The 27,078-nt window shown below is 52.0% G+C and overlaps 4 protein-coding genes across 9 annotated transcripts in view; 3 read left to right on the forward strand and 1 right to left on the reverse strand.

Annotated features, from left to right (window-relative positions):
- The window catches only part of NOVA2 (NOVA alternative splicing regulator 2), a 44,712-nt gene extending 36,138 nt beyond the window's left edge, over positions 1-8,574 (reverse strand). For 3 of the 6 annotated variants that reach the window (XM_058196009.1, XM_058196008.1, XM_058196007.1), the window contains exon 1: positions 7,597-8,574. In XM_058196009.1, the coding sequence (XP_058051992.1) occupies positions 7,597-7,840 (244 nt within the window). In that variant the 5' untranslated portion in view covers positions 7,841-8,574. Of the gene's footprint in view, positions 1-4,034; positions 4,159-7,596 lie in introns of those variants that run through there. The other 3 variants (XM_058196012.1, XM_058196010.1, XM_058196011.1) reach the window with 3 other exon arrangements.
- A 6,163-nt stretch (positions 8,575-14,737) lies between these two features.
- On the forward strand, positions 14,738-20,020 carry MYPOP (Myb related transcription factor, partner of profilin). Its single transcript, XM_058196080.1, has 2 exons — positions 14,738-15,591; positions 19,067-20,020. The coding sequence occupies exons 1-2, from the start codon at positions 15,138-15,140 to the stop codon at positions 19,702-19,704; spliced, it is 1,092 nt and encodes a 363-aa protein (XP_058052063.1). The 5' UTR covers positions 14,738-15,137; the 3' UTR covers positions 19,705-20,020.
- Positions 20,021-22,536: 2,516 nt separating this feature from the next.
- Positions 22,537-27,078, forward strand: part of FOXA3 (forkhead box A3) — a 32,352-nt gene continuing 27,810 nt past the window's right edge. Inside the window, exon 1 of the mRNA XM_058196055.1 lies at positions 22,537-22,568. The gene's annotated coding sequence lies outside the window, so the exon portion shown is untranslated. The remainder of the gene's footprint in view (positions 22,569-27,078) is intronic.
- Positions 23,521-25,795, forward strand: IRF2BP1 (interferon regulatory factor 2 binding protein 1). Its single transcript, XM_058196053.1, has one exon. It carries the CDS (start codon positions 23,752-23,754, stop codon positions 25,570-25,572), a length of 1,821 nt encoding a protein of 606 aa, XP_058052036.1. The 5' UTR covers positions 23,521-23,751; the 3' UTR covers positions 25,573-25,795.

The following is a 27,078-nucleotide window of genomic DNA, read 5'->3' on the forward strand; positions in this document are numbered from 1 at the left end:
CCAACCCAACTTTTTTCCGACTTGCAACCAAAATCTACTCTATTCTGCCCTGCCTGTGGATGATAGCTTGCTAGCTCTGGAGGACTCCTTCTACTCAATGTCTTCCCTTAAGCTTTCCAGAAGAGATTGGACTGCCCTTTGTCAGAAATGGTGTAGGGTTTCCTGCTTGGATGGGGGGTTGGACTAGATGACCTACAAGGTCCCTTCCAACTCTATTAATCTGTTAAAAAGTTGTGGGTTTTTTTTTGGTTCCTGGAGTCTCTGCCAGTATTACCCTCACCTCCCTGTAGATCAGGCAGAGAAGAACAAATGTCTTCATCCACAGGTAGTCCTCGACTTACGACCGCAACTGAGCCCAAAATTTCCGTTGCTAATTGCTGTTCAGTGAGTTTTTTCCCCATTTTACGACCTTTCTGGCCACAGCTGTTAAGTGAAGAGCTGCAGTTGTTAAGTTAGTGCCACGGTTGTTCGGTGAACCTCATTGACTTTGCTTGCCAGACAGTCGCCAAAGTGGATCACATGATCCCGGGACAATCCGACCGTCATAAAGATGAACCAGTTGACCGGCATCCAAATTTGGATCCAATGAACACGGGCATGCTGCAACGGTCATATTAGGGCCTGGGTACTTACGGGACCGCCTGCTGTTACCACATGCCTCCCACCGACCCGTACGCTCTCACAGAGAGGGACTTCTCAGGGTGCCGTCCGCCAAGCAATGTCGGCTGGCCGCCCCCAGGGGAAGGTCCTTCTCTGTGGGGGCTCCCACACTCTGGAACGAGCTTCCCCCGGGTTTACGCCAAATACCTGACCTTCGGACATTCCGTCGCGAACTGAAGACACATCTTTTTATTCGCGCGGGGCTGGCTTAAATTGAATTTTATCAAATTTTTAAAATTTTTATTAACTAATTTTAAATGGGGTTTTTAGCTCACTGTATATTTTAATTTTCAGGCCAATTTTAAAATAAGTTTTTTAATTGCATTTTAAATTATATATTGCACTGTTTGTTTTATTTTTGCCTGTACACCGCCCTGAGTCCTTCGGGAGAAGGGCGGTATAGAAATCAAATAAATAATAATAATAATAATAAGCGTGAAAAATAAAAATAATCATAAGTCGGGGGTGTGTGTGTTTCGGTGCTGTTATAGCTTCGAGGGGTTACTAAATGAATGGCTGCAAATCCAGGGCTACCTGTATACAAAGCAGAGGCCTAGAGGTCAGGTAGCAGGCCATCCCTGTACCCTTCAAGATCAAGAAAGTGAGCCCACACACAATCGTTGGTTCCCATCATCAACGTCTCTCTAAAGCAGGGGTCTCCAACCTTGGTCCCTTTAAGACTTGTGGACTTCAACTCCCAGAATTCCCCAGCCAGCATGGCTACTTGGTCCACGAGTTTTAAAGGGGCCAAGCTTGGAGAGCCTTGCTCTAAAGTCCTAAACGACCAACTGATCCTCTAACGCAGGGGTCTCCAACCTTGGTCCCTTTAAGACTTGTGGACTTCAACTCTCAGAGTCCCTCAAGCCAGCAAAGCTCCACAAGTCTTAAAGGGACCAAAGTTGGAGACCCCTGCTCTAATGGGCCCCCGATCCAGTCCTCAAGGAAACCCTCAGCACCCCAGAAGGCAAGATCCCCTTCCCTCTTCCTGCCTAGGAGAATCTCCTTCTACAGAAGAGCAGAGCCGATCCTAGGAGATCTTTTCTACCTACCTCTTTGCTTCTTCTAGCTTTTCCTGGTCAGCCCTCTTGATCTCCCCCAAAACCCATCGCTCCTCAGGGACTCCCTGGCCCGAATGCACACATGCTCCCCCTCTCCCATCCATCAAGGAGGCAGACAGCCACATCGCTAGGCTAGGCGGACTTCACATAACATGCTCACACAGGTCGACAGCAAAGGTAGGAAGGGAAGTTCAACCCGGTGCTAAGCTAACCAAGCCCCAACAGAGGGCTGCTTGGTCATTTAGGACTTCAGAACGGGGCTCTTCAAACTTGGCCTCCTTTAAGTTTTGTGGACTTCAACCAACCTGGCTGGTTTTAACCAATGTTGGTGGGGGGGTTTTGTGTGCATGCACGTGAATAGCCTGGCATCTGGTGCAGATCCAGCCCGTTTGATTCTTTTACGCTGCAGACCCAAATAATCCAGGTTAAGTTTGTTGCACGCAAGGATTTATGCTTCTTGGTGCAAACCACCAATTGCCGGTTTACTGGGATTTGTAGGAGGGGGTTGAAGGCATCTCGTCTCGAAAGCAACAACAACAACAACAGCAGCAGTAGCAGCAGCAGCGATGACAAGACCGTGCCATGGTGGGAGGAGTTGTTTACTCTCCCAAACTTGGAAAAGATGGTTGATTCACCGACCAGCTCCTTACTCTCTGCTCCCACGGCTTTGTGGAAAGGGCTCCTTGTGTGGGCAGGACCTGTAGTTTCTCTCCGTATTAATTCAGGCTCACCCGCCCTCTAAAACAGGGGTGGGAAAGCTTGGCCCTTTTAAGACTTGTGGAGTTTAAAATCCACAAGGCATAAAAAGGCCAAGGTTCCCACACCACACCACACCACTGTAAAACATGAAGGACCTGCTGGTTTAGTTGTTAGATGTGGAGACTACAAAGAGTGCAGAGAAGACCAACGAAGATGATCAGAGGGTTGGAGGCTAAAACATACAAAGGACGGTATGTCTAGTCTGATGAAAAGAAGGACTGGGGGTGACATGATAGCAGCAGGAGCGGGTTTCAAAACCCGTCGCTACTGGTTTGCTCGTGGGCACTCGTACGCACGACGCTTCTGCGCATGTGCAGAAGCGTCCGGGTGGGAGGGCAGAGCCTCCCGCCACCACTTCTACCAGGTCTGGGGTGAACCGGTAGCAACTCACCACTGGATACCAGTCTTCCAATATCTCAGGGGCTGCCCCAAAAAAGAGGGGGGGTGGTCAAGCTATTCTCCAAGGCAGAAAAAGAAGCAATGGATGGAAACTAATCCAGGAGAGAAGCAACCTGGAACTAAGGAGAAAGTTCCTGACAGAACAATTAACCGATGGAATGACTTGCCTCCAGAAGTTGTGAGGACTCCCAACAGTGAAGGATTTTTAAGAAGAGATTGGGCAACTATTTGTCTGAAATGGTATTGAGGTTCCTGCCTGAGCAGGGGGTTGGACTAGAAGACCTCCAAGGTCCCTTCCAACTCTGTTGTTCTGTTCTTGGTTGGTGCTGGTAAGGGAACGTCTCCTCTTTGGGCCTGAGAACTGGTCTGTGGGTCTCCTCTCCCCTCGTAAGCCAGCTTTGGCCTGGGCGATGTCGCCTCTGCAGCCATTTTGAGAGCAGCAGCAACATCCTTTTGCCCCAACCAGTCGGCTTCCTTGAGGACCACAACAGATCCGAGCTGTCCATCAGCATGAAGGAGAAACCCCAATGCAAGGTCAGGCTGGGATGTCAGGAAGCCTCTCCGGACTCCGCCATCCCACCTCGCCTCGGAAGGCTGATGAGGAGGACCTTCCTAGCTAAAAATACGCATCTGAATCCATCTTCCAGAGTTCCTCAACCGAATCTTCTGCCCGGCCCTAAATTTCACCCTCCCTTCCCCAACCCACGGCCTCTGCAACCACCGACTCCTAGACCAGAGATCGGGTTCGCCAAGCTCCTCTGCCGACGGCTACAGCTCTTCCTCGGGCCGCCCAGCTGGCGATGATGCCACGCTGTCTCTGCCCTCCTCCGGCAAGGCCTGCTTGTCCATTGTAGTACGGACCTGCCTAGTTGTGATGATGCTTCTTTCCCAGAGACTCCACGAAACGGCGGCACTGGGATTAAATCCTGCCAAGGCAGAATTAATCCGGTCATTTGCATCCCTTCCTATTTCGCCCTTCTGAGATGCTCCAACAACCTTCCCTTTTAAAAAACAAAAAACAAACCACACATACAAAAACCCCTAACCGGACAAGCCAAGTTAAAAAAAAAAAAATCCCACCCTGTTTTGACCTTCACTCCCTCCGGGTTCAGGGCTGCACACATGCACAGATGCACAGAAGACCCCAGGCTCACTGACCTCCTGGCCGGGCCGTGAGGCCTGCCTGGCCTTCTGCCTTGCGCATTTCCACCGCCATCCGTTGTCCGTTGCAACACACACACACACACACACACACAAAACACACCCGTTAGGTACTACGAACACATCTCGGTGTGTTCCCTCCCTCCCGCCTTCCTGTCGTGCCATCCAATTCACTCCCTTCTTCCTCCCTGAAATCCATATTGGAATCAGCCCAACGCCACCCAGGCCGGCCCTCAATAAAAAGCCAAACTGAGGCAGGACCAGCCAGGCACATAACCACCGCGCGGTCTTCTCGGTTATCCAGGACATCGTTGTATCAAAAGCGGTTTTTCATTTTGAAAGGAAACTGGACTGGGGTTGTTTTTGCGTGTGGGGGGTGTGTGTAAGAAGAAAACGTTTTGCCTTCCTGTCCTGGAAGCTGACGAAGCTACAACGGGCGAAGCTTCCAGGATAGGGAGTGAAACGTTTTCTTCTTCCTCAAAAAATAAAAATAAAAATAAAAACCATTCCAGTTGCCTTTCAAAATAAAAACCGCTTTTGATAACCACAGTCTGCTTTCTGTAGCCAAATTAAGCTTCGTCTCCTTCTTCATCCTCTCTGATGCAGCCTCCTTGGGACAGCCACCTAACTGGGAATTCCTCCATTACTGGTCTGTTTTTTTCTCCCTCTTCCTCAAGTCAATCAATCAGAATAGAGCAGGAAGGGACCTCGGAGGTCTTCTAGTCCAACCGCATGCTCAAGCAGGAGATCCTATCCCATTTCAGACAAGTGGCTGTCCAGCCTCTTCTTAAAAACCTTCAGTGATGGAAGACCCACAATTTCTGGTGGCAAGTTGTCCCATTGGTTCATTGTCCTCCCTGTTAGGAACTTTCTCCTTAATTCCACGTTGCTTCTCTCTTTGATTAGTTTCCAACCATTTGCTTCTTGTCCTGCCTTGAGGTGCTCTGGAGAATAATTTCACCCCCTCTTCTCTGTGGCAGCCCCTCAAATACTGGAACACTGCTTTCATGTCACCCCTTCTTTTCTCTAGATTGGCCAAACCCCAAACCTGCAATCATTCTTCTTATTTTTTTAATCTGCAGGCCGGAATAGCCAAGTCTCTCTTGGCTATTCAGGCCTCCTCTCCAAGCCTTATTTATTTCCCATCTCCCTGATCAGAACATAATCATCAAAGCAGGACATTTTCCTCCAGGACCCCAAAGCTGTTTCTCAGCCATATTTATTGCTTTCTGCCTTAACGCTGCAGTTCCCGAACAGCCTATCTCCAAATGTTAATTGCCTGGTGAGGGTGGTGTCGGCGCTGACTCCCTGCCTTGCCTGGGCAGCCACGCGTTTCGGTGGGCGCCTCGACAGCCCAGATCATCATTCGAAGCAATAAAACAGACCCAGATGCAATCACGATGTAATCATCATCATCATGATAAGAAGGAATCTATTCTTAGCACCAGGGAGGAACAAACGCACAAAAGCCCTCGAAACCTCACGGAATTGAAGTTGCCCTTCACAGAAGGGTCAGGGAAGAGAGGGATGAAGGAAGGAAGGAAGGAAGGAAGGAAGGAAGGAAGGAAGGAAGGAAGGAAGGAAGGAGGTAGAGGAATAATAATGAGTAGAAGATACACATAAACTGACTGCTAATTGTCCTATTGGGGAGAAGGAGGAGGAAGAAGGAAAGAAGGAAGGAAGAGGGAGGAGGAAGAAGAAGAAGAAGAAGAGGAAGAGGAGGAGGAGGAGGAGTAATGAGTGAGATTCTACACTTGCTCTCAGCCAAAAGGCGGAGAAGAATGAATAAAAACACATAAACTGACTGCTAATTGTCCTACTGGGGAGGAGGAGGAGGAGGTGAAGAAAAGAAAGAGAAGGAAGAAAAGAAGGAAGGGAGGGAAGGAGGGAGGGAGGGAGGGGTTGCTATTTTTCAGATTCCTTTTTTTTGGGGGGGGGACAGCAAGAGGATTAAAATCCACACCTCAAAGCCAATCCTTTTCAAAGCATTTTTTCCCCCCTCCACATTCAGAACTGAAGCAAATAAAACCACCACATTCCCCAAAAGATCCTTAGCTGGCAGAGTCCCTTCTTCCTTGCCCAGAAATCCCTGGATCACCCGGTCCCTTTCGCATCCTTGTTTTTGTTCACATTTCCACATCCTTCCCCTCTATGTTTCCTCTGCTGCTGCTGCAGAGCGGAGGACGAGAGAAAGAAGGGACTGGCAGGTTTTCCACAGTCCCTCCGGGTGCAAAATATATATATATATATTAATTTCTTCCTCTCTTTTCCCTTCCTAAGCAGACAAGCCGACTCCATTTTGACATCATCAGCTGTGATGGGCTGAGGTGGACCCAGGGCTGGGAAAACGAGGGGAAAAGAGGTGTGTGTGTGTTGGGGGGGGGTCCTCTTTTGTGTGCATCCACACATCCACACCCCTTTTCAAGGCAGGAAAGGCGGAAGGTGGAGGCCAAGATGCTGTCCCTGGAGAAAGGCTGGGGAAGGAAGGGAAGGGCCCGATTCACCCAGACCCTTCTCAGGGCTGATGCTGAAGCCCAGGGCAGACAAAAATCCTCATTTGATCCAAGCAAGATTCAGCTTCTGGTTCTGGAGGGTGTAAATTATGGGTTGGGAGTCAGTGCAAGAAGGAGGGGAGGGAAAAAACCCCATAGATTGGAGGCTGGGAGAAGAAATCCCCCCCCCTCAAAGGAGGGGGGAGAAAGAGAAGAGGAAGGAAATGAAGGGGGGGGAAGGAAGGTGAAAAATTGTGTGTGTGTTGGGGGTCCTCTTGTGTGCATCCACACATCCACACCCCTTTTCAAGGCAGGAAAGGCGGAAGGTGGAGGCCAAGATGCTGTCCCTGGAGAAAGGCTGGGAAGGAAGGAAGGGCCCGATTCACCCAGACCCTTCTCAGGGCTGATGCTGAAGCCCAGGGCAGACAAAAATCCTCATTTGATCCAAGCAAGATTCAGCTTCTGGTTCTGGAGGGTTTAAATTATGGGTTGGGAGTCAGTGCAAGAAGGAGGGGAGGGAAAAAACCCCATAGATTGGAGGCTGGGAGAAGAAATCCCCCCCCCTCAAAGGAGGGGGGAGAAAGAGAAGAGGAAGGAAATGAAGGGGGGGGAAGGAAGGTGAAAAATTGTGTGTGTGGGGGGGAAGGAAAAATAGATCTAAGGGGCTTTGATGCCCCCATAGAGAAAGAGAAACTAGCCGTTTTTTCCCCTTTTAAGTGATTTTTTTTGGGGAAGATTCAGACTTGGGGAGGCGAGAGACCTTTTTTGCAGGAAAGACTTGGGATGTCAGGGACTCTATTTAGAGAGACGGCCTCCCCAAGGATGGGGCAGGGTCTTTTCAGGAGCCAGGGGTCCCGGTCGGAATTCCCAGAGACCCCCCAACACACACACACACATTCTCAGCCCAGGGAAGGCGTTCATCTCGCCGGTTGGGAAGCCGGCTTGGAACGGGGAAGGGGTCTTTCTTTCTTCCCCGTCGATTTCCTCAATCTTTCGATTAAGGCTCCCCCCACCCTGTCCGAGCCCCCCACCCACCGAACCTCCCACCCCACCCCCGATGGACTCACCTCCCGTGTTGCTCCTCTTGGTGCTGATGGCTTCGGTGGGGGTCTCCAAGGGCCTTTTCCTGGAGTCGGGGGGATCCGAATCCATGGGGGGTTGCGGGGCGGCTTGGGGGGGCTGCTGAGGCTGAGGCCCCCCTGGCGGCTGCGACGGCGGCGGCTGGGACAGCGAGGGCGGCGGCGGCTGCTGCGGCTGCTGGGGGGCCGAAGGAAAGAGCCCGTTCTGATGGACCGATCCACCTGCCAGCATTTTCAAGCCGAGGGCGCGGAGGACTCCCCCCCCGCCGTACCCGGGAGACTCCAGCAGGGGGAGGGGGGGTGGGGGGCGCGCGAAGATGCTCAGCTTTTAGGGAGGGGTGGGAGAAGGAGGAGGAGGAGGAGGGAGGTGTGTCCAGCTGAGGAAGAGCGGAGACATCCAGGTGCAACGGACCCGAGGCGGCAGGGAAACGGACCGGCCGAGACGGGAATTGGGTGGGTGGGCTCCCCAGAGGGACCCAGTCCTCCTTTTTTCAGCTCCTCTTTCTTTTTCTCTCTCTCTCTCTTTAGCCAGCTTCCTCTCCTCCTCCTCCTCCTCCTCCTCCTCCTCCTTCCCCCAGGAAAAGCGGGGTGTGGGGGCGTTGGAGTTGGAGCCCCCCACCCGCAAAGGAAGGCAGGCGCAGCGAAGGAGAAGAAAAAGCGAGCTCGCCCACCGACCCACCCTCCCACCCGCCCCGGGGGTCCCCCCTTCCCTCGCCCTTCGATTTAGGTGCTTAGCGAGGGGAAACGGGGACGGGGAGGCGATTTAGGGGGCGACGACGGGGGAGCCCCGGAGGTGGGAGAAAGCGGGAGGGTGGGGGGGGGCGAGGGGAGCGAAACCCACCGAAGCGCGTTGGGAAAGAGCGAGCAAGCGCGAGCGGAGGGCAGCAGCGGCTCCGCTTTCCCCGCATCTCGCTCTTGCAGCCGGCAGGGAGGGTGCGGGGAAGAAGGGGAGGGGGGCGTCGGAGGGCCCAGCCCAGCCCCTGACGTGGAAGCAGAGACCCACCCACCCCCCCTCAGTCGTCTCCCCACCCCCCCACCCCAGCAGATTGGTTGCCAGGAGCTGACAAGTGAAAGGGGGGGGCGGTGGAGTGGCACGGAACGAGAAAGAGAGGGAGAGAGAGGCGCTATTCTTCCCGGGAGGGGGACGCAGCTGGGCGGGAGGGGAGGGGGGAAGGGGGAGGACAGAAGAGGCAGCTGCCGGGGGTGGGGTGGGGTGGGGTGGAAGGCAGAGCCGATGGGGAAAGGAAAAGGTTGCTCGCCTGTCCTCCAGGGTGCCGTTCATCCGTCCGTCCGTCCTTCTTTCTTTCTTCCTTCCTTCCTTCCTCCTCTTCTTCCTTTCCTCTTGTGCTGGGCCACCCGCTGCCCTTCTGCATCCTCCCGGCTTTCCTCTCAGGGGTCCGAGGAGGCTAAAAGGCCTGTGGAGGTGAGCATCAATGGGGAAACCCTGGGCTTCTGGAGCCTGACAAGACCACCCAACAACCCCTTGAGCCGGTTTCCAGGGGGGGCACCCCTAATTTGGAAAGTCCCCGTTGCAGAGGTGCCCTGGATTGTCCCCGGGAACCTTTTCCGGGGAAACTGAGGAAGGCGCCTCTGGCTGCTTCCCGGCCCCCCTCTCTGGTCTGCCCTCCTTGGAGGGACACAGCATTCATTTTGTCCTGCCTGGGTTATTAAAGCGCCCATTCCCTGCACATGGTGCCCCACCTCGACTCACAAAACAGACACACACATCACAAAGGACCTTAAGACACACTGTAATTACGGTTTCGGCCCCCACTTTCCTCTAATACAAAGATAGGTAGTTCCCGACTTACAACCGTCCATTTAGTGACTGTTCACAGTTATAACGGCACTGAAAAAAGGGACTTCGGACCAATGTTCACACTTACGACCGTTGCAACATCCCATGGTCACACAATCCAAATTTAAGACCTTTGGCAGTCGGCTCATATTTATGACGGTTGCAGTGTTCCAGGCTCTCATGATTCCCTTTTGCGACCTTCTGACAAACCGGGTCAACGGGGGTGGGGGGTGAGCCCGATTCACTGAGCGACCATGTCAGTAACTGAACAACTGCAGGAATTCACTTCACAAGTGTGGCCAGGAAAAGTCACAAAATGGGACAAAGCTCACTTAACAACTGTCTTGCTTAGCAATGGAAATTTTGGTCTTGATTGTGGTTGTAAGTCAAGGACTATCTGTATATTCTCTCTCTCTCTCCTTCCTCCCATCCCCCCTTTTTTACTTGCTCCACAGATCCAACCTCACACATAAGCATAAAAATAAATGAACTGCTTTTTTTTTTAAGGAGCTCAGCAACTTGTCCAGCAGAGCTTAAAATGGGGATGCTGAAGTACTTAGTAAATCCTGGCTGGTGATCTATTTGGCCCCAATCCTGCTCTACGGCTATAATATAATAATATCCCCAGGTTTGATGAGCTGTGGTTTCACCATCCATCTTTCATCAAACCTGGAGATATTATTATTATTATTTACTTTATTCACTAAATATGAAACTCAGTCAACTGAACATTCAAAAATGCACCACAAATATCACTGACTGGTGCTAATGGTTATACAGGTTGCTGCCAGCGTCCTAGGTATCAACCATGAACCTTCTTAAGATGTACGATGTTCCAAGTACCGCAGTTTTTTGCAGTTCCGCTGGTGTTGATGTATCTTATAAAATTCTTGGACATGGTACCAAGTGCCCCGATGACAATGGGTATCACTGTTACATGTTTCATCCATAGCCGTGTAGTTTTGATGGCCAGGTCGCGATATTTCATGATTTTTCCCAGTTCTTTTTCTTCGATTCTGGCATCTCCTGGTACCGCGATGTCAATAAATTGTACGTTTAGGTTTTCCACAACTGTGATATCTGGCGTGTTGTGTTCCAAGAGACGATCTGTCTGTATTCGAAAGTCCCACAAGATCTTCACCTTCTCATTTTCTATAACTTTTTCCACTTTATGTTCCCATGACTTTTTGGATATAGGTAAGTCGTATTTTTTTACATAATGACCAGTGGATTAATTTAGCAATTCGGTCGTGTCTAGCTTTGTAATCAGTTTGTGCGATTTTGCTGCATCCACATATTAAATGTGAAATAGTTTCGACTTTGTTGTTGGCAGTTTGGATTGTCAGTGGATTTTTGTATCTTTGCTTTCATGGCATTAGTTTGTAGTGCTTGTTCTTGAGTAGCGAATATTAAACCTTCTGTTTCTTTCTTGATGGTTCCCATCTTAAGCCATGCCCATGTAAAGTTGTCATCACATTTTCCTTCAACGTTTTTCAAGTGCTGGCCATGCAAAGCTTTGGATTTCCATCTATTTAATCTGTCATCCAGCTGTTTTTCCTTATATTCTGCCTTTGTTTCTGTTGTTTTTATACTGTTCTCTGTTTTTACAGCCTGCAGTAATTTTTCTGTACTTTGGTTCACGTAATCATTCAAACTTCATTTTTCTTCTTCCACAGTTTGATGGATTTGCAATAGCCCCCTGCCCCCTATTTTTCTTGGCAGGTACAACCTGTCGATGTCACTTCGTGGATGTAAAGCATGGTACATATTCAAAAGTTTCCGTGTTTTCCGGTCCAAGTTTTCCAGTTCAGCCAAAATCCAGTTGATGATTCCAACTGAGTAGTGTATCACTGGAACTGCCCATGTATGAATGCCTTTAATTATGTTTCCAGCATTCAGCTTTGATTTTAATATTTTGCGGACCCTCCTGATGTATTCCTTTTGCGTTGACTCTTTGACTTTTCCATTCAAAATGTTATCTGCTTTCAATATGCCTAAGTATTTGTAACCATCATCCTTTGCTAATGCTTTTACTATGTTTCCATTTCCCAGTTCTATTCCTTCTGTTTTTTCCATTTTTCCTTGCTGCATGGATAATACAGCAGATTTTTCAAGTCCAAAGTTCATTTTGATGTTGCTGCTGAACAGTTGAACTGTGTTGAATATTGATTTAAGTTCAGTGGGGTTTTTCGCATATATTTTAAAGTCATCCATGTATAGTAGATGGTTTATCTTGCCATGTTGGCTTGAGATTTGGTATCCCAGTTTTGTGTTTCATAGGATTATTGTCAGTGGAATTAAGGTGATGTTGAACAGTAGTGGTTAAAGTGAGTCCCCCAGGAAGATTCCTTGTCAGATGTTGACTTCCTCAATGTTCTCCCCGTTTGCTGTTAGAACTGTTTTCCATTTTTGAATATTTGCTTTCAAAAATGTACAAAAATGTACATTTACATCAAAAATGTAAATGGCTTTGATATCCAGACACTTAGGTAGGTAGTCGATAGCTTACTCTGTTTCCTCAGCTTCTGTAATGGGCAATGGGAGGGAGGGAGGAGAAATTGAGAAGGGAGGGGGAAAAAAGAGGAAAGGGAGGAAAAGAAAGAAGGTAGGAGAGAAAGGGAAGGAGAGAAAGGAAGAAGGAGGGAGGGAGGGAGGGAGGGAGGGAGGAAGGAAGGACGGGGAAAGAGAAGGGAGGGAAAAGAGGAAGAGAAAGGAAGGGGAGAAAGGAAGGGAGGGAGAAAAGGAGGAAGAAAGGACGTAATGAAGGCAGGAAGGAAGGAAAAGAGGGAATGGAAGAAGAGAAAATGAAAGAAAAGAAGAAGGGTGGAAGGAAGGAAGGAAGTAGAGAAGGAAGGAAAAAGAAAAAGAGAAGAGAAAGAAAGAAAGAAAGAAAGAAAGAAAGAAAGAAAGAAAGAATCAATCCACATGCCGAGAGCTGCATTGAAACCCCCCCACACACACACACACTATTTGCAGCCCTCATGGCACAGAGGAGAAGCCGGGGAAGCCGGGCAGCCTCCCTTTCTCTCTTTCAGGCCCTCTTTGCTTCTCAAGTGAATGGGGGTAGAGGGGGAGGGGGGCAGAGAGCCTTGAGCAGATGGGCTTTTCATCCTGGCAGTTTTTGGCCGGCTCAATAGCGAGGGGGGGGGGCAGCAAGTCAGCGGAGAACAGCTCCTGAATGTTAAGCGGCCGGCCATTGTCTCGGCTGGCCCATCTGTCTGTCCTTTCCTGCTTGCCTATTGTCCGTGGCTGACACATCTGGACTCCGGGCAGCCTGGACGCGCCCCACCACCCCGCCCCACAAATTCCCCAGAGACCCCCACCCCTGGTCCTGCTGTCTGATCCCGGGCAAAGGAAGCTGAGCCCCCAAGGAACCCCCCCCCACCCTCCAAGGAGGACTGCCACCACGTCCTTCCTCTCCCCCCCCAATTCCCTGATGGGGGCTGAGGGATCCACCCAGGGGATCCACCCTTCCTTTTTATCCACCTGGCCCCCTCCTAGACTTGCTGGAGAATTGATTTTTTTTTTACTCCAAAGGAAAAGAAAAGACGACACACACTCACGCACGTTGGTTGTGCAATTTCACAGCCTGCACCCTCCACAGAGCAGAGGTGGGAGGAAAGCACGGCGGGGGAGGGAAACTTCACAAATGCTTTTGAATTTTCAATATTTGTATGCAAACCTGGGCCTGAAATGTGATTGGTCTCAACTCCTAAAACTAGGTAAAGAGACTCCAATCCAATAAAACTATACATTTCTTCATTGAGCAAAATGACCCGGGGCCTTTGAAGATTTCCAGATGGTTCCCAACAGTTTACAAGGGTTCTTTGAGTGCGAAGTTACAGCAGCACTGAAAATAGTGACCGATGACCGTTTTTCACACTTGATCATTGCACCCTCTCCAGGGTCACGTGATCAAAATTCAGACGTTTGGCAACCGACTCGTAGTTGTTGTTTTTTTAATTTACATTTATGTCCCGCCCTTCTCCGAAGACTCAGGGCGGCTTATAGTGTGTAAGGCAATAGTCTCATTCTATTTGTATATTTACAAAGTCAACTTATTGCCCCCCCCAACAATCTGGGTCCTCATTTTACCTATCTTATAAAGGATAGAAGGCTGAGTCAACCTTGGACCTGGTGGGACTAGAACCTGCAGTAATTGCAGGCAACTGTGTTCTAATAACAGGCTTCTTACCAGCACGGCCCTTTTATGATGGTTATGATGGTCGCAATGTCTTGGGGGTCACATGATCCCTTTTTGTGATTTTTGGGGGGGGGGCAAAGTCAATGGGGAAGCCAGATTCACTTATCAACCATTTTACTAATTTAACAACTGCAGTGATTCGCTTAACAAATGTGGCAAGGAAGGCTATAAAATAGGGCAAAATTCTGTTTTCCATTAGTAATGGAAATTTTGGGGTCAATTGTGGTCTTAAGTGAAGAACTACCTCTATACATCTAGCTGTCTGTCTATCCTTCCTTCCTCCCTCCCTCCCTCCCATCCATCCATCCATCTTTAATAGATAATAAGCAAGATAAAGTTTAACACAAAGTTAAAATGCATTCATTAAAAAAATTAACATCTATGAGTGAGGACCACATTAAATACAGGTAGAATTCCCCAGCCAGAATTCTTGGAGTTGAAGTCGACAAAGCGTCCAGTTATCATGGTTGAGAAAAAGGGCTCTATGTAGTAAGTTTAATAACATCTGAAATGACAAAACAGGGATCATAGCCGAGAATGGAGTTGGTTTGCATGCTAGTCTGCTCCAGTACTGCCACCTGCTGGTCGTTTGCCCAACAACAGGCCAATGAATTTTTATTTCATTTTATTTTATTATTTATTTTAGCATCTTTGCAGGATCCCCGAAGATGGGGAAATGGGGACCAAATAAAACCTTGGTCCCTGCTGGCTGAAGATCAGCCAGAGGAGATTAAAGGGAACCTGGATTCCCATCAGCAGAGAGTCCCATTCTGCAAAGGCAAATGACAAAAATCTTCTCCCCCAACCCCCAAAGGGTTAACAACCCCCTAGAACTGGGGGTGCCAAGCTCTGCTTTTCATGCCTTTTTACCCCCACTGGGGGGAGGGAAGAGATGTGGCCAAGAGGACCCCCACCTGGGGCTTGTGACCCAGAGTGTTCCTGCCGCTCCAAATTGGCAGCAGCAGCAGCAGGCTTTGGGGCTGGCCGGAGGAGGCGGGGGGGGGGCAGGCAGCAGGCCACGGTTGCTATGGAAACCACTCGGCTGCCCCCACGGCCTGCTGGGAGTGCGGCTAAGCAGTGAGCATGCCCGAGGAGGAGGAGGAGGAGGAAGAGGAAGAGAAGGGAGGGAGGAGAGAGAGAGAGAGAGAGGCTGGCATCAGATGGAGCCGGGCAGCCTTGAATGGACATTCATGGAGAGCTGGGAGGCCTGAAGGAAAACACCTTGTGAAGCAGAGGGGCCCAGCAGCCAGGCTACCCCCCTCCCATTGCTTTCTTCTTGAGGGGGGGGTCCCCTGTGCCAGCCTGCAGGCTGCCAGGCTCCTGCCCAGCGATGCCCGAAGGAGCTTTCCACTTGCTCCCTGGAGCAGCAGAACCAGCCTCAGCTGCTCCCCCCCCACCTGTCACTGCCTGCCACGCAGCCCCCAGCTGAGACCCCTGGCAGTGCCCACCATCTTCACCCAACTGCCGGGACGAGGGTCCCCAGGGCAGGAAACCCGTCCCCCTTAAGAAGGGATCCGGTGGCCGGAGATGTCTGGGGACAGCGAGGAGATCACCCGTCTTCGCAAACCTCGTTTCTCGTACGAGGAGAACCAGATCCTGATCCAGGAAGTGCGAGCCAACTATGGCAAGCTTTATGGCACCCAGAGCCGGCGGGTGACGGTGGCCGAACGCCGGAGGGTCTGGGAGGGCATCGCTGGCAAGATCAACAGCATCACCAGCTGGAAGCGCACTGGCCAGGAGGTGCAGAAACGCTGGAATGACTTCAAGCGGCGCACCAAGGAGAAGCTGGCGCGGGTGCCCCACTCCACCCAAGGGACGGGCAATGCTGGCGACGAGGCCTTCTCGGCCGAAGAGGAGACGCTCTTTGCCATCCTGGGGCCCGGTGTGATCCCAGGTCCAGGAGGGGCAGAGTCTAGGCTTATGCAGGGCACGTCGGGCTTTGGGCCTCCCAGTTACCAACCGGCAGCTGAGCATGGCATCGGTGAGTAGCTACGGTCCTGGGGCCAAAGGGTCAGTTGGGCATCAGGGAGCAGGAACACTCTGGACCAACTTGTCAAGAGGTGGGTTGGCATTTGGACCGGATTAGGTTCCGGTGGAGGGAGAGACAGTTGCCAGTACCTGCAGCTGGTTTCTAAATGAAAAAAGGGCCCAAATGTAATCCGAGGAAAGGTGACAGGCTTGCCAGGGTGCCTCTGAACATGAGCCAAGAGCTTCCCTACCATTGACAAGCCAATAGACGACTTTAACCTAAGAGAATTGCCGAGTTGGAAGGGACCTTGGAGGTCTTCCAGTCCAACCTCCTGCTCAGACAGGAGACCCTATACAATTCCAGACAAGGAACTGTCCAATCTCTTCTTAAAAGCCTCCCGTGATGGAAGCACCCACAACTTCTGGAGGCAAGTCGTTCCACTGGTTAATTGTCCTCACCGTCAGGGAATTTCTCCTTAGTTCCAGGTTGCTTCTCTCCTTCATTAGTTTCCGTCCATTGCTGCTTGTCCTGCCCTCAGGGGCTTTGGAGAATAGGTTGACCCCCCCCACCTTCTCTGTGGCAGGCCCTCAAATATTCAAACACTGTTTAATTAATCTAATTATTCACTCCCACTAAGGTTTCACAGTTCCGGGTCCTCCTGCTTATTTTTATTATTGGTGGTTTGGGAACAGCTGCTTTGAATTTTGCATTTGCTTTGAGCTGGTTTGTGGCCATAATAAGCTCTTTAACTTTCTCTCCCAATAAATTATAAAAATGCTCTATTGCTGTGGGGCAGGACAACCCTTCAGGCAAAGTTTGAGCCCACCCTCCTCACCCCCAATTTTAAAAAAGGCAACAGATGAGTCCATCTCTCCGCTGCGGCTGGTGCCACGGAAATAAAATATTCACTTCTGGCATAGGAAATTTACCGCAGCGAAAGACACACAAAAAAATCCAAAGACCTCAGTGTAGTTAAATCAATGTAGATTTTACAAACTCTTGCCACAATTTTTTTAATCTCTTTTTTTTTTAAAGTGCTGGATTAATAAACTCCGGTGTTCTTTTATTCAGACAAACAAACCATTACGGATAGTCCTCTATTTACAACAGTTCATTTAGTAACCATTCGAAGTTACGACGGCACTGGAAAAAGTGACATGAGACCGTTTTTCACACTTACGACCATTGCAGCATCCCCATGAGATCTCTCTGCCACCTTCCCTGCATACCAGCAATATCCATCTGGACGAGAGAAACTCAGCCGTCATGTGGCCATTTCTCGGCAGGTGTGCTGGCACGGGAGGCTCCCTTTGGACTGGTGGTGGTGTCGAGGAGAGCAGCTGGGTTGGAGATGCCAGAAGGCTGGTAACTGCCAGGCCCCAAGAACAACACGTGGAGTTACTTCTGAGTAATTGTTGTTGTTGTTCCCCATCTATAGACAGAATCTTGCCAGACTAAAGAAACTGGTAAAGAGGCTGATGATGTTACCTAGTTGGGGCATGAAATGTCTGCAGGAAAGCCATCAATTTCAGAGAGTATCAAGGACCATACAATCGTCCTCCTCCCCACAAACCCCACTCCCTTCTAGCACTGAAGATGTTACCTAGCTGGGTAATAAGATGTCTGCAAGAAACCACCAAGCTATGGGGTCCTCCTTCTCCTTCTCTTCCTCTTAGCTGCCTCCTCCTCCTCTTTCTCCTCTGCCTCTCCAGAAATCCCATTGCCTTCTAGCACTGATGATATTATCTAAATGGGCAATGGAGCATCTGCAAGAAAACAACCAAGCTCAGAGAACACCAAGGACCCTAAACTAACTAGGTGTTGTGTCTTGTCCGCCCTCACCACAGCCGGGGTCTGCTTATCTGCTCCCGAACACGGAGGAATGTATGCCTCCCGGCCCCAGCCCTGGCTCCATGCCCAGACAAGCTGCAGAGGAATGTATGTCTCCCGGCCCCAGCCCTGGCTCCATGCCCAGGCAAACGGAGCAGCTAGACCCCTCCCCCTCCTCCACAGCATGTGAGCCTGAGGAAAGTTTACTTCCAACAACAGCTGATTGGAGTGATCCTCGCATCAGAAGATTGGATAGGCGGAGGCAACAGAAGGAAGGGAGGGGCAGGCCTTAATGAGTGCTGAGTCATGGAGCCACACCCCATGGCCTATATAAAGGATCTGCTTTCTGGCAGTCTCTGAGTCAGGCAAAGTCGAACTTATCTTGCTGAAGTCACTTACTGGTCTCCTGCCTGCTCTGAGGACTTTGCTAGGACTTTGGGCAGAGCTGCAGAGGCAAGCCTGATTCGGATTTCCCTGACCCGGCCGTCAGCGGAGGAGTGGGACACGACACTAGGGAAGTATGCAGTGGAGTACCCAAGGTTCTGTTTTAGGCCCAGTACTCTTCAACATCTTCATCAATGACTCAGATGAGGGGATGGATGGGGAACTCATCAAGTTTGCAGATGACACCAAGGTGGCAGGAATAGCCAACGCTCCAGAAGATAGGCTTAAGATGCAGAAGGAACTTGACAGACTTGAACATTGGGCGCTAGCGAACAAAATGAAATTCAATGGTGAAAAAAATAAGGTTTTACATTTAGGCAAGAAAAACAAAATGCACAGGTACAGTACAGGTGGTCCCTTGCTCAATAGTAGTAACTGCGAGAGAGATCTTGGAGTCCTAGGGGACAACCATTTGGATAGGAGCCAGCCGTGTGCAGCAGCTGCCAAAAAAGCCAACACAGTTCTAGGCTGCATAAACAGAGGGATAGAATCAAGATCACGTAAAGTGTTAATACCACTTTATAAGTCCTTGGTAAGGCCACACTTGGAATATTGCATCCAGTTTTGGTCGCCACGATGTAAAAAAGATGTGGAGACTCTAGAAAGAATGCAGAGAAAAGCAACAAAGAGGATTAGAGGACTGGAGGCTAAAACATATGAAGAACAGTTGCAGGAACTGGGTATGTCTAGTTTAATGAAAAGAAGGACGAGGGGAGACATGATAGCAGTCTTCCAATATCTCAGGGGTTGCCCCAAAGAAGAGGGAGTCAAGCTGTTCTCCAAAGCCCCTGAAGGCAGGACAAGAAGCAATGGGTGGAAACTAATCAAGAAGAGAAGCAACTTAGAACTAAGGAGAAATTTCCTGGCAGTGAGAACAATTAACCAGTGGAACAACTTGCCTCCAGAAGTTGCAAATGCTCCAACACTGGAAGTTTTTAAGATGTTGGATAACCATTTGTCTGAAGTGGTGTAGGCTTTCCTGCCTAAGTAGGGGGTTGGACTAGAAGACCTCCAAGGTCCCTTCCAACTCTGTTATTCTAACTATTTGCATAACTCTAGATATATTCTGGGGAACTGTTATGGAGGAGCCATCTTCACCCTCTTTCTCTCACACAAGCGATGTAAACTTCACTGCCCCTTTCCCCTCTGAAATGCAGCCCCTCCTTCCTGGGAATCCAGACCCAATTCCACCACAGTAACTCTCTTTCCTTAGCCCCTACAGATCTGGCCGCCAGGGCCAACGTCTCCAGCAGCCCAGAGACCTCTGTCCAGCCTTCATGCTTGCTGAAACCCAAGGAACGTGACTCGCCAGCGCCCCCTCCAGGCCAAACCTCATCACTGCAGATTGTCCAGCTGGCTCCATCTCCATCCTGCCTAGGCTGCCGGCCACATCCCGAACAGTCCCCCGGAGAGTTGTTGGGTACCACTCCCTGCCCTTCGATTTCGCCCCCGCTGCGGCGCCGACGTGCCCACCTGGACCTGCCTGTCGAGCCCTCTCTGGACTTCCTTCAGGCTCAGAGGGAGACGGCCACAGCCATCCGGGAGCTGACCTACACCCTGCGGCAAGGCCTGGAAAGGCTGACGGACGTGGTGGCAGCACTGGTGCCCCTCCTTCCAGCTTTGCCAAATGGTCTGTTGCCCCCACATGGGGAATACAGTCTCCCCACGGCAGCCCCGGGCACAGAGACTGCCAGTCCTCGGGAGGGCGTGCCTGCCAAGTTGGAGCTATCTCCAGGGCAGGAAGAGCCTGGGACTGAAAGGGGGCCATCTACAAACCGGACCCCTCCAGCACAGAAGCGAAGGAAGGGGACCCCAACTCGGAAACGCAGAGGGCGCTGGAAGAATTTGTGAGCATCCGGACAGATGTGTTGCCCCCCCATCGAAAAAGGAAAGGCAGAGGGGGGACTGTTTCCCTGGGATGGCTGTTTCAGTCTCGCCCTCCGTCTTCCCACAGAGGGGGCAAGCTAGACCCCTGTGCACTACGCCCACTTCTGATGCCAGGGCTCGTGGTGGCCGCACTCCCGGCCAGTCCCTGGGGTCCCCTCTGCTGATTTCTGTGGTCCAAGCAGAACTGCAAACATTTATTCCACGCCTCGTGGGCTGCCACGCACTGCTGCTCACTTCTCCATCGGGGGAATGTTGGTCTTCAATTCCAAAGGGAAGGCTTGCTGGGAAAAAAGCCTGAAAAAAATTGATAGGGCCACATAGGACAGGCAGTCCTCGACTTACAACCATAATTGAGCCCAAACTTTCTGTTGCTAAGGGAGACATTTGTTAAGTGCGCTTCGCCCCGCCCTGTGACCTCGCTTGCGAATCTGGCCTCCCCGTTGATTTTGCTGGTCGGAAGGTCGCAAAAGGGGATCATGTGATCCTGAGACCCCGCAACCGTCATAAATACGAGCCGGTTGCCAAGCATCCGAATGTTGATCATGTGAACATGGGGATGCTGCAATGGTCGTAAGTGGTGAAAAACGGTCATTGGTCACTTTTTTCAGTGCCGTCGTCACTTCGGTCACTAAACGAACGGTTGTAAGTCGAGGACTTCCTGTAAATTGGTTGGAATGTTTAGCGAGACCCAGGGCTCCTGCAGTTCTGTTCCCACAATGCAACGGTCTTATTTGCTCCCTCCCACCATCTGGGGAGCTGGTCCAGGCCCCTTTAGTCTGGAAAAGAAACTTTAACTTTTGGTGAAGTTTCGGGCCAGGCCGGAAGCAGGAAGATCACAGGAGCATCGCAGAGAAGAAAGCCTGTGGCAATCAATGCCTTTGGATTCCCTCTGGCAGACCCTCAATAAACTATTTTCATACGATCATCAGATCTTTCTGGGGGATTTGTTAAGTTTTCACTTGAACACCTGTGGCACATGAGCATTAAGCCAGGGTAGGGTAGCAGGCGGGGAAGGTCGAGTTCACGCCTTCTTAAGATGCAAAAGGGATAAAGTCGGTCATTTGAGAAATATTCTCACCCCCCACCCAAAAAAAAAGAGGGGGGGGAGAAATGTTTCATACTGCTGGTTTTGCTCACATAGGTAGTCCCCGACTTACGACTGAACAGAAATTTCCACTGCTCAGCAAGACATTTTATAACCCAACCAGTATTATCATCGGTGCTCGGTATCAGCAACAGTAGCACTGATGATGTTACCTAGTTGGGTGATGAAACATCTGGAAGGAAACAACCAAGTTCAAGGAGCAACAAGGACCACACAGTTGTCGTCCTCTCCCTCCCCCTCCTCTCCACAAATCCCCATCCCTTCTGTCACTGATGTGGTTATCTCATTGAGTCATGGAACGTCTGGAAGAAAACGACCAAGCTAGGAGCACCAAGGACCCCCCAGTTTTCCTCTTCCTCTCCACAAACCCCATTCCCTTCTAGCACTGATGATGTTCCCTAGTTGGGTCATGAAACGTCTGCAAGAAACAACCAAGTTCAGAGAGCAACAAGGACCCCACAGTCCTCCTCCCCCTCCCCCTTCCCTCCCTTCTAGCACTGATGACAATCCCTAGTTGGATGATGAAACATGTGCAAGAAACAACCAAGTTCAGGGAGCAACAAGGACCCCACAGTTGTTGTCCTCCTGCCCCTCTCCCCCTCCTCCTGCTCTCCACAAATACCTTCTAGCGCTGATAATGTTACCTAGCTGGGTCATGAAACATCTGCATGAAACATCTGCAAGAAACAACCAAGCTCAGAGAGCACCAAGGACCCCACCTTTCAACCCCAAGCTCCCAAAATTCTCTTCTGTTAGAGTCCTTCATTTGCAACGGGGATGCAGTCAGGCTCTGGCCATCTGTTGGGCTGGCTGAGGCTTCTGGAGAAACATCTCCTCCCGTCCAGCCATCGGGCACTGCCACGTGACCATTTCGGCTCAGATGGCAGAACAAATGAGACCCCAGTTTCCACAGAGGCCTCAATTCTATGAAAGGCTCTTTGCAAAGCCCATCCAGGGGTTGCGTAGGCTCCATCCATCCCAGTCTCCTGGAAAGCCACTAGATTTGTGATTAAAATATTTCAGTGCTCTTTCCAAAGACCCACAAACCTAGATGTAAAAAAAAAAAAAATTAACTGGGAAAGAGGAAAAAATGGTGGTTGATCCCAAATAAAAAGCAACGAGGGATTTTGAATGGCTGCCTTGATGTCTGGAAGGGAAGCGATGCCTGCTTGAATACACACGCCCCGCTCCCTTTGAATCCCCCATGGGGGCTTCTGGGTACTGCCAACTACCACCATTCAATGCCATCCTTGCAGGATATTTGGGAGCTGGAGAAAATTGTCTAGGGGAATTCTGGGACTTGAAGTCCCTACATCTCACAGTTGCCAAGTTTGAAAAACCACGGGGTTAAACAACGCTGGGCCTATTCTCTGCACACCAACCACGTTCTCTCCATTAATCGTTGCAAGGATTTGCAAAGGGCCACCATGCCAGCTCTCTGGCTGAAAGTGAACCCTGGAACTCACTCTGGCTGGGCAAAACGGAAGAAGTGGCTTTCATCTTCACCGCCTCTTCCTTGTGGATTTTATGGAGTTTTTTAAAAAAAAATTTCTCTCTGCCTGTCGAGAACCCCCTTAGCAGCAGCAGCCCCCCATAGTTGAACTTTGAACTGCAGGGGAAGGGCTGATTTGCAAAAGGAAAAAAAAAAGAAAGAAAAAGAGGAAGTGGCGCAGGCGGAAATGCACCACAGCCCAACATCCGGGCTTTCAAGCCGCTTTGCCAAGTGGGTAATGTATTTTCCTTTTCCTTAACACTGAAAAGCCCAGTTAACTCTTTCTTGGATCTTGGGTATCCTACGTAGGAAGGGCAGGTACAGCTTTTTGAGGGGCAGAGACATCCTGGGCCTCGGAGCCTTCACCTGCACCCCAAAAAGCGGTGGGGGCAGGACCACCCATGATAAAAGTTGAAGATTAAACCTGTGATTTACAGGGAAAGTGGTTATCTGAATCAGTCCTTCTGCAATAGTTGAGAGACAATATTTGGACATCTGGAACATCTGGAACATAAAGGCAAAGGCAGGAAAAGGAGAAAGTGGGGAATCCTTAGTTCCTGGGGAAAACAAGCCGTTTTATTACTGACACCCCAAATTCATTTATTTGTTATTTATTACATTCGTTCACTGCCCATCTCATGAGATTTACGTGCTTTAATCAATAAGCAAAAGAGCAAAAGAACACCTCTGTGGAGGATGGACAGGGGACCATGGACAGATGGACCATCCTCGTAAGGGTTTTTAGTGCAGGATTCTCTACACTTTGGCAACTTTAAGACTTGTAGACTTCAACTTCCAGAATCCCCCAGCCAGCCAGCCAACCAACCAGATAGCTGCAGGCCTGCTGGGGAATTCTGGGAGTTGAAGTCCACAAGTCTTAAAGAGGCCAGGGTTGGAGGCCCGTTTTAGCGCACCTCTTTTCCTCTATGAGATCACCCACTCCCCAACCCCTGTGCCGTGCCTTGTGAAAGATGGGAACAGTAGTCGCTCACTACTGGGAGACATCTAGCTGAGCGAGCCTCCAAAGACATCCTCAATTTGGAAAGCCTCCGCAATCCACCTCCGCGCCCATGAGACCGCGGCGGGGCCTTTAAGAGCGCCCCCCCCCACCCACCGCAAACCCAGACCGCCTCCCTCCAGTTCCAGGACTACATCTCCCGAAAGGCTTCGCGAGGGACTTATGTAAGTTTCTCCATGTAGGAGGGCAGGCGAGAGAGGGGATTCCCCCCCCCTTTTTTTCCTCCCTCTTCGCCTCGTCTGCCTGCCTGCCCGCTCCGGCCTGCCTGCCTCCTTCCTTCCCCCGCCCCGCACGGAGCCCCTTCCCGGCCGCGCGGCGGGCCAGCTTCCCCCCTCGCCGGGCCGGTTGTTTCGGGGGCGTTTGGGCGTCGGGGGCCGGCGCGGGCGGGCGGCCAAGATGTCTTCGGTGCAGGCGTCCCGCAGACAATGGTGCTACTTGTGCGACCTGCCCAAGATGCCCTGGGCCATGATCTGGGACTTCAGCGAGGCCGTCTGCCGGGGCTGCGTCAACTTCGAGGGCGCCGATCGCATCGAGCTGCTGATCGAGACGGCGCGGCAGCTCAAGCGCAGCCACGCCATGCCCGAGGGCCGATCGCCGGGGCCGCCGGGCGCCAAGCAGGCCAAGGACGGCGGCGGGACCGGGCTGGAGCGCTACGAACGAGCCCGCCTGGCCGGCCCCGACTACGCGCTCAGCCCGCGCTTGCCCAACGGGCTGGGCCGCGGCGGCGAGGAGGCGAGCGGCGGCGAAGGCAGCCGGCAGAGCCCGACGGCCCGGCGCGCTCTGGTGGGTCCGGCGCCGGCCGGGCTGGTGCCTCCGCCGGGGCTGATGCTGGCGGCGGCCGTGCGTCCCGCGCCGGCCCCGCTGCCCCTGGCCTCGCCGCTGCTGGGCGAGCTGGCCAAGCCGGCGTCGCGGGCGGGCTACGAGTACGAGAAGGAGAAGGCGCGGCACAGCGAGTGCCTGGCCGAGCTGAACGAGGCGATGCGGGCCCGCGCCGAGGAGTGGCACGGCAAGCCCAAGGCGGTGCGGGAGCAGCTGCTGGCGCTGTGCGGCTGCGCCCCCTTCACCGTCCGCTTCAAGAAGGACCACGCGCTCACCGGGCGCATCTTCGCCTTCGACGCCGCCGCCCGGCCGGGCTACGAGTACGAGCTCAAGCTCTTCGCCGAGTACCCCTGCGGCTCGGGCAACGTCTTCGCCGGGGTGCTGGCCGTGGCCAAGCAGATGTTCCAGGACTGCCTGAAGGAGCCGGGCAAGGTGCTGTCCTCGGGCTACAAGTACCTGGAGTACGAGAAGCGGCACGGATCGGGCGACTGGCGCCTCCTGGCCGAGCTCTTCACCGAGGCCGTGCGCTACTTCCGCGAGCCGCCGGCGCCCGATGCGCTGCCCCAGCAGTTCCTCGACGGTTCCTCAGCCGGCGGGCCACCCAATGTGCTGCTGCGGGCCGCGCCGCCTGCCCGCCCCGGATTGAGACGCCGCAAGGCTTCCCCGGAGCCCGAGGGGGACCTGGCGGCCGGGAAGCTGACGGGCGAGGAGCAGCTGCAGCAGCAGCGCCAGCACTGGCTGCCCCCGGGATCCTCCGCCGGGCTGTACCCGCCCCCTGGCCTGGCTCACCTGCCCACCCAAGCCGGCCTGCCCGAGGGTTCCCTGCGCAACGACCCCTCGCCCATCACGGCCCTGAAGAACGTGGCCGACACGCTGGGTGGCAAGGAGCTCAATCCGGTCCACTCGACCACCGCCAGGCAGAACAGCACCAGCCCGGCTTCGCCAGCCGCCTCGGGACCCCACCGCTTGGTGCCCCGCAACGGAGAGCCGGGCCAAGCGGCCACCACCACCACCTCTTCTTCGTCCTCCTCGTCCTCCTCTTCCTCCTCGTCTTCGTCCTCCGGAGCCCATTCTTCCGGGGCGGCCGAGCCCAGCGGCACCCAGAGTGCCCCCGACTCCTCCGGAGGGGCCGGCAGCACCCCGCTCTGCTGCACCATCTGCCACGAGCGGCTGGAGGACACCCACTTCGTGCAGTGTCCGTCGGTGCCGGGCCACAAGTTCTGCTTCCCCTGTTCGCGGGATTTCATTAAAGCCCAAGGAGCTGCCGGTGAGGTCTATTGCCCCAGCGGGGAGAAGTGCCCCCTGGTGGGCTCCAACGTGCCCTGGGCTTTCATGCAAGGTGAGATCGCCACCATCCTCGCGGGGGATGTCAAAGTAAAAAAGGAACGCGATCCGTGAAGGCAGGAGAGAGGAGCAGCTACAATCCGGGATGGTGTACCACGGGACGCCCCCTACCCACCTTGGCTCCTGCAGTCGGGGCAGGGACTGGAGTAACTTATTGCCTCTGACATCCTCTGCAAACCGCTGCGGACTTGGGGGCCCTGTATATAATTCTATTTTTTAAATCCTATTTCCATAGCCAGCTTATATCTGAAGTCACATCTACGTAACCTACTACAGGGGGGGAGGGGGCGGATGGACTACTCACTTGTGGGATGGGGAGACCGAAATGTGGGGTTGATGAGCTCGGCAGATGCGTTTCTGAAATTTCAGAAGTTTCTTGGGGCATCCTGCTCGCCGCGAAGATGCTACGGCCCGCTTTTCTCCGATGTCTTGATGTTTGACTCTTTCCCAAACCAAAACACTTCCCCAGCCCACATCGGTCCCTTAGGTGCTACTTAATCCTGGTTGCAGCTTCACTTTCTCACGTTCCCCCATTCCACTGCATTCAGAGGCCTCCTCCCCGTTGGGTGGTCGGTCTCTGTATGTGTCGTTCTCACAGCCTGGCCACCACAGCCCGTTGCTGGACACCGTTCTGAATCCGTGCACCTTGGTTGGGAAGTTCAGAAGTCTGCTGTGTGGATCAAGGGAAGGGAAGGAGGCATGCTGTGTGGTGGGGGGTGGGGGGAGAAGGAGAAAGAGGGTCTGGGAAATTAGGGGGGAAGCAGTGTGGCAGGAGGAAGAGAGGGATGGAAAAAGTGCCTCGTGTGTTGATCTTCAGTTAGGCGGTGGGAGGGTATTTTTCATACCAAAAGACTAAGCATGCACGCCAAAAATAAAGGGGTGGGGGATGTTGTTAAAATGCATAATTTGTCAGGTGGAAGAGAGTAGAGAAATCCCAGGATTGAGAGGTGTGCGGAGGAAAACACTGAATCTGGACCCAATCCACTGCCATTTTCTTTCTGCCGCACAAGCTCTCTTGAAAGAATAAGAGAAGAACAGAGAATACGTCTCCAGGTGTATTCATATCTTAAAAGATGAGCTCGGCTTCCACACCCATTCTCCTCAGCCAGCCGAGGCTGGGAATAATGGGCACAGGGGTTCAGGTTGGAAGGGGAGACTGCTCTGGGGTGCTGTGCGTTTTATCCTTGCTCAGGATGGCACTGGACAAAAATAAACAAAAAAACCCCCACACAAGTTCAGTTCTACTTCCTCGCTTCCTCCAGAGGAATCCTGTGACAGAAGAATCTCCTGGGTGGTGTTAGGTGGCAAGAAAAAAAAATAAAAATTCTTAATTAAAGAAGGGTGGCCATAAATCCATAAAGGGGAGGGGGGGAGGAATGGCACACTCGGTGTGATGGGATTTGGAGGTGCAGGGGACTAAATACAGGCACCACCCCATAACCTCTGATGTGTGTGTGTGTGTGTGTGTGTTTCCACATCTGTTTCACTCGGTGGTTCTGCCGACTTTGGTGTGTGTTTGTGTTGCAATGGGGGAAGAGGTTGGACGGGAGAAGATGTGGG

This window comes from Ahaetulla prasina, chromosome 10 (assembly GCF_028640845.1).
Source record: "Ahaetulla prasina isolate Xishuangbanna chromosome 10, ASM2864084v1, whole genome shotgun sequence".
NCBI lineage: Eukaryota > Metazoa > Chordata > Lepidosauria > Squamata > Colubridae > Ahaetulla > Ahaetulla prasina.

Excerpts from the sequence above, each read along its gene's own strand:
- MYPOP (XM_058196080.1), top strand. The coding sequence starts at position 15,138 with ATGTCTGGGGACAGCGAGGAGATCACCCGTCTTCGCAAACCTCGTTTC. Across the intron at positions 15,592-19,066 it reads GGCAGCTGAGCATGGCATCG|CCCCTACAGATCTGGCCGCC; the intron begins GTGAGTAGCTAC and ends CTCTTTCCTTAG.
- IRF2BP1 (XM_058196053.1), top strand. The coding sequence starts at position 23,752 with ATGTCTTCGGTGCAGGCGTCCCGCAGACAATGGTGCTACTTGTGCGAC.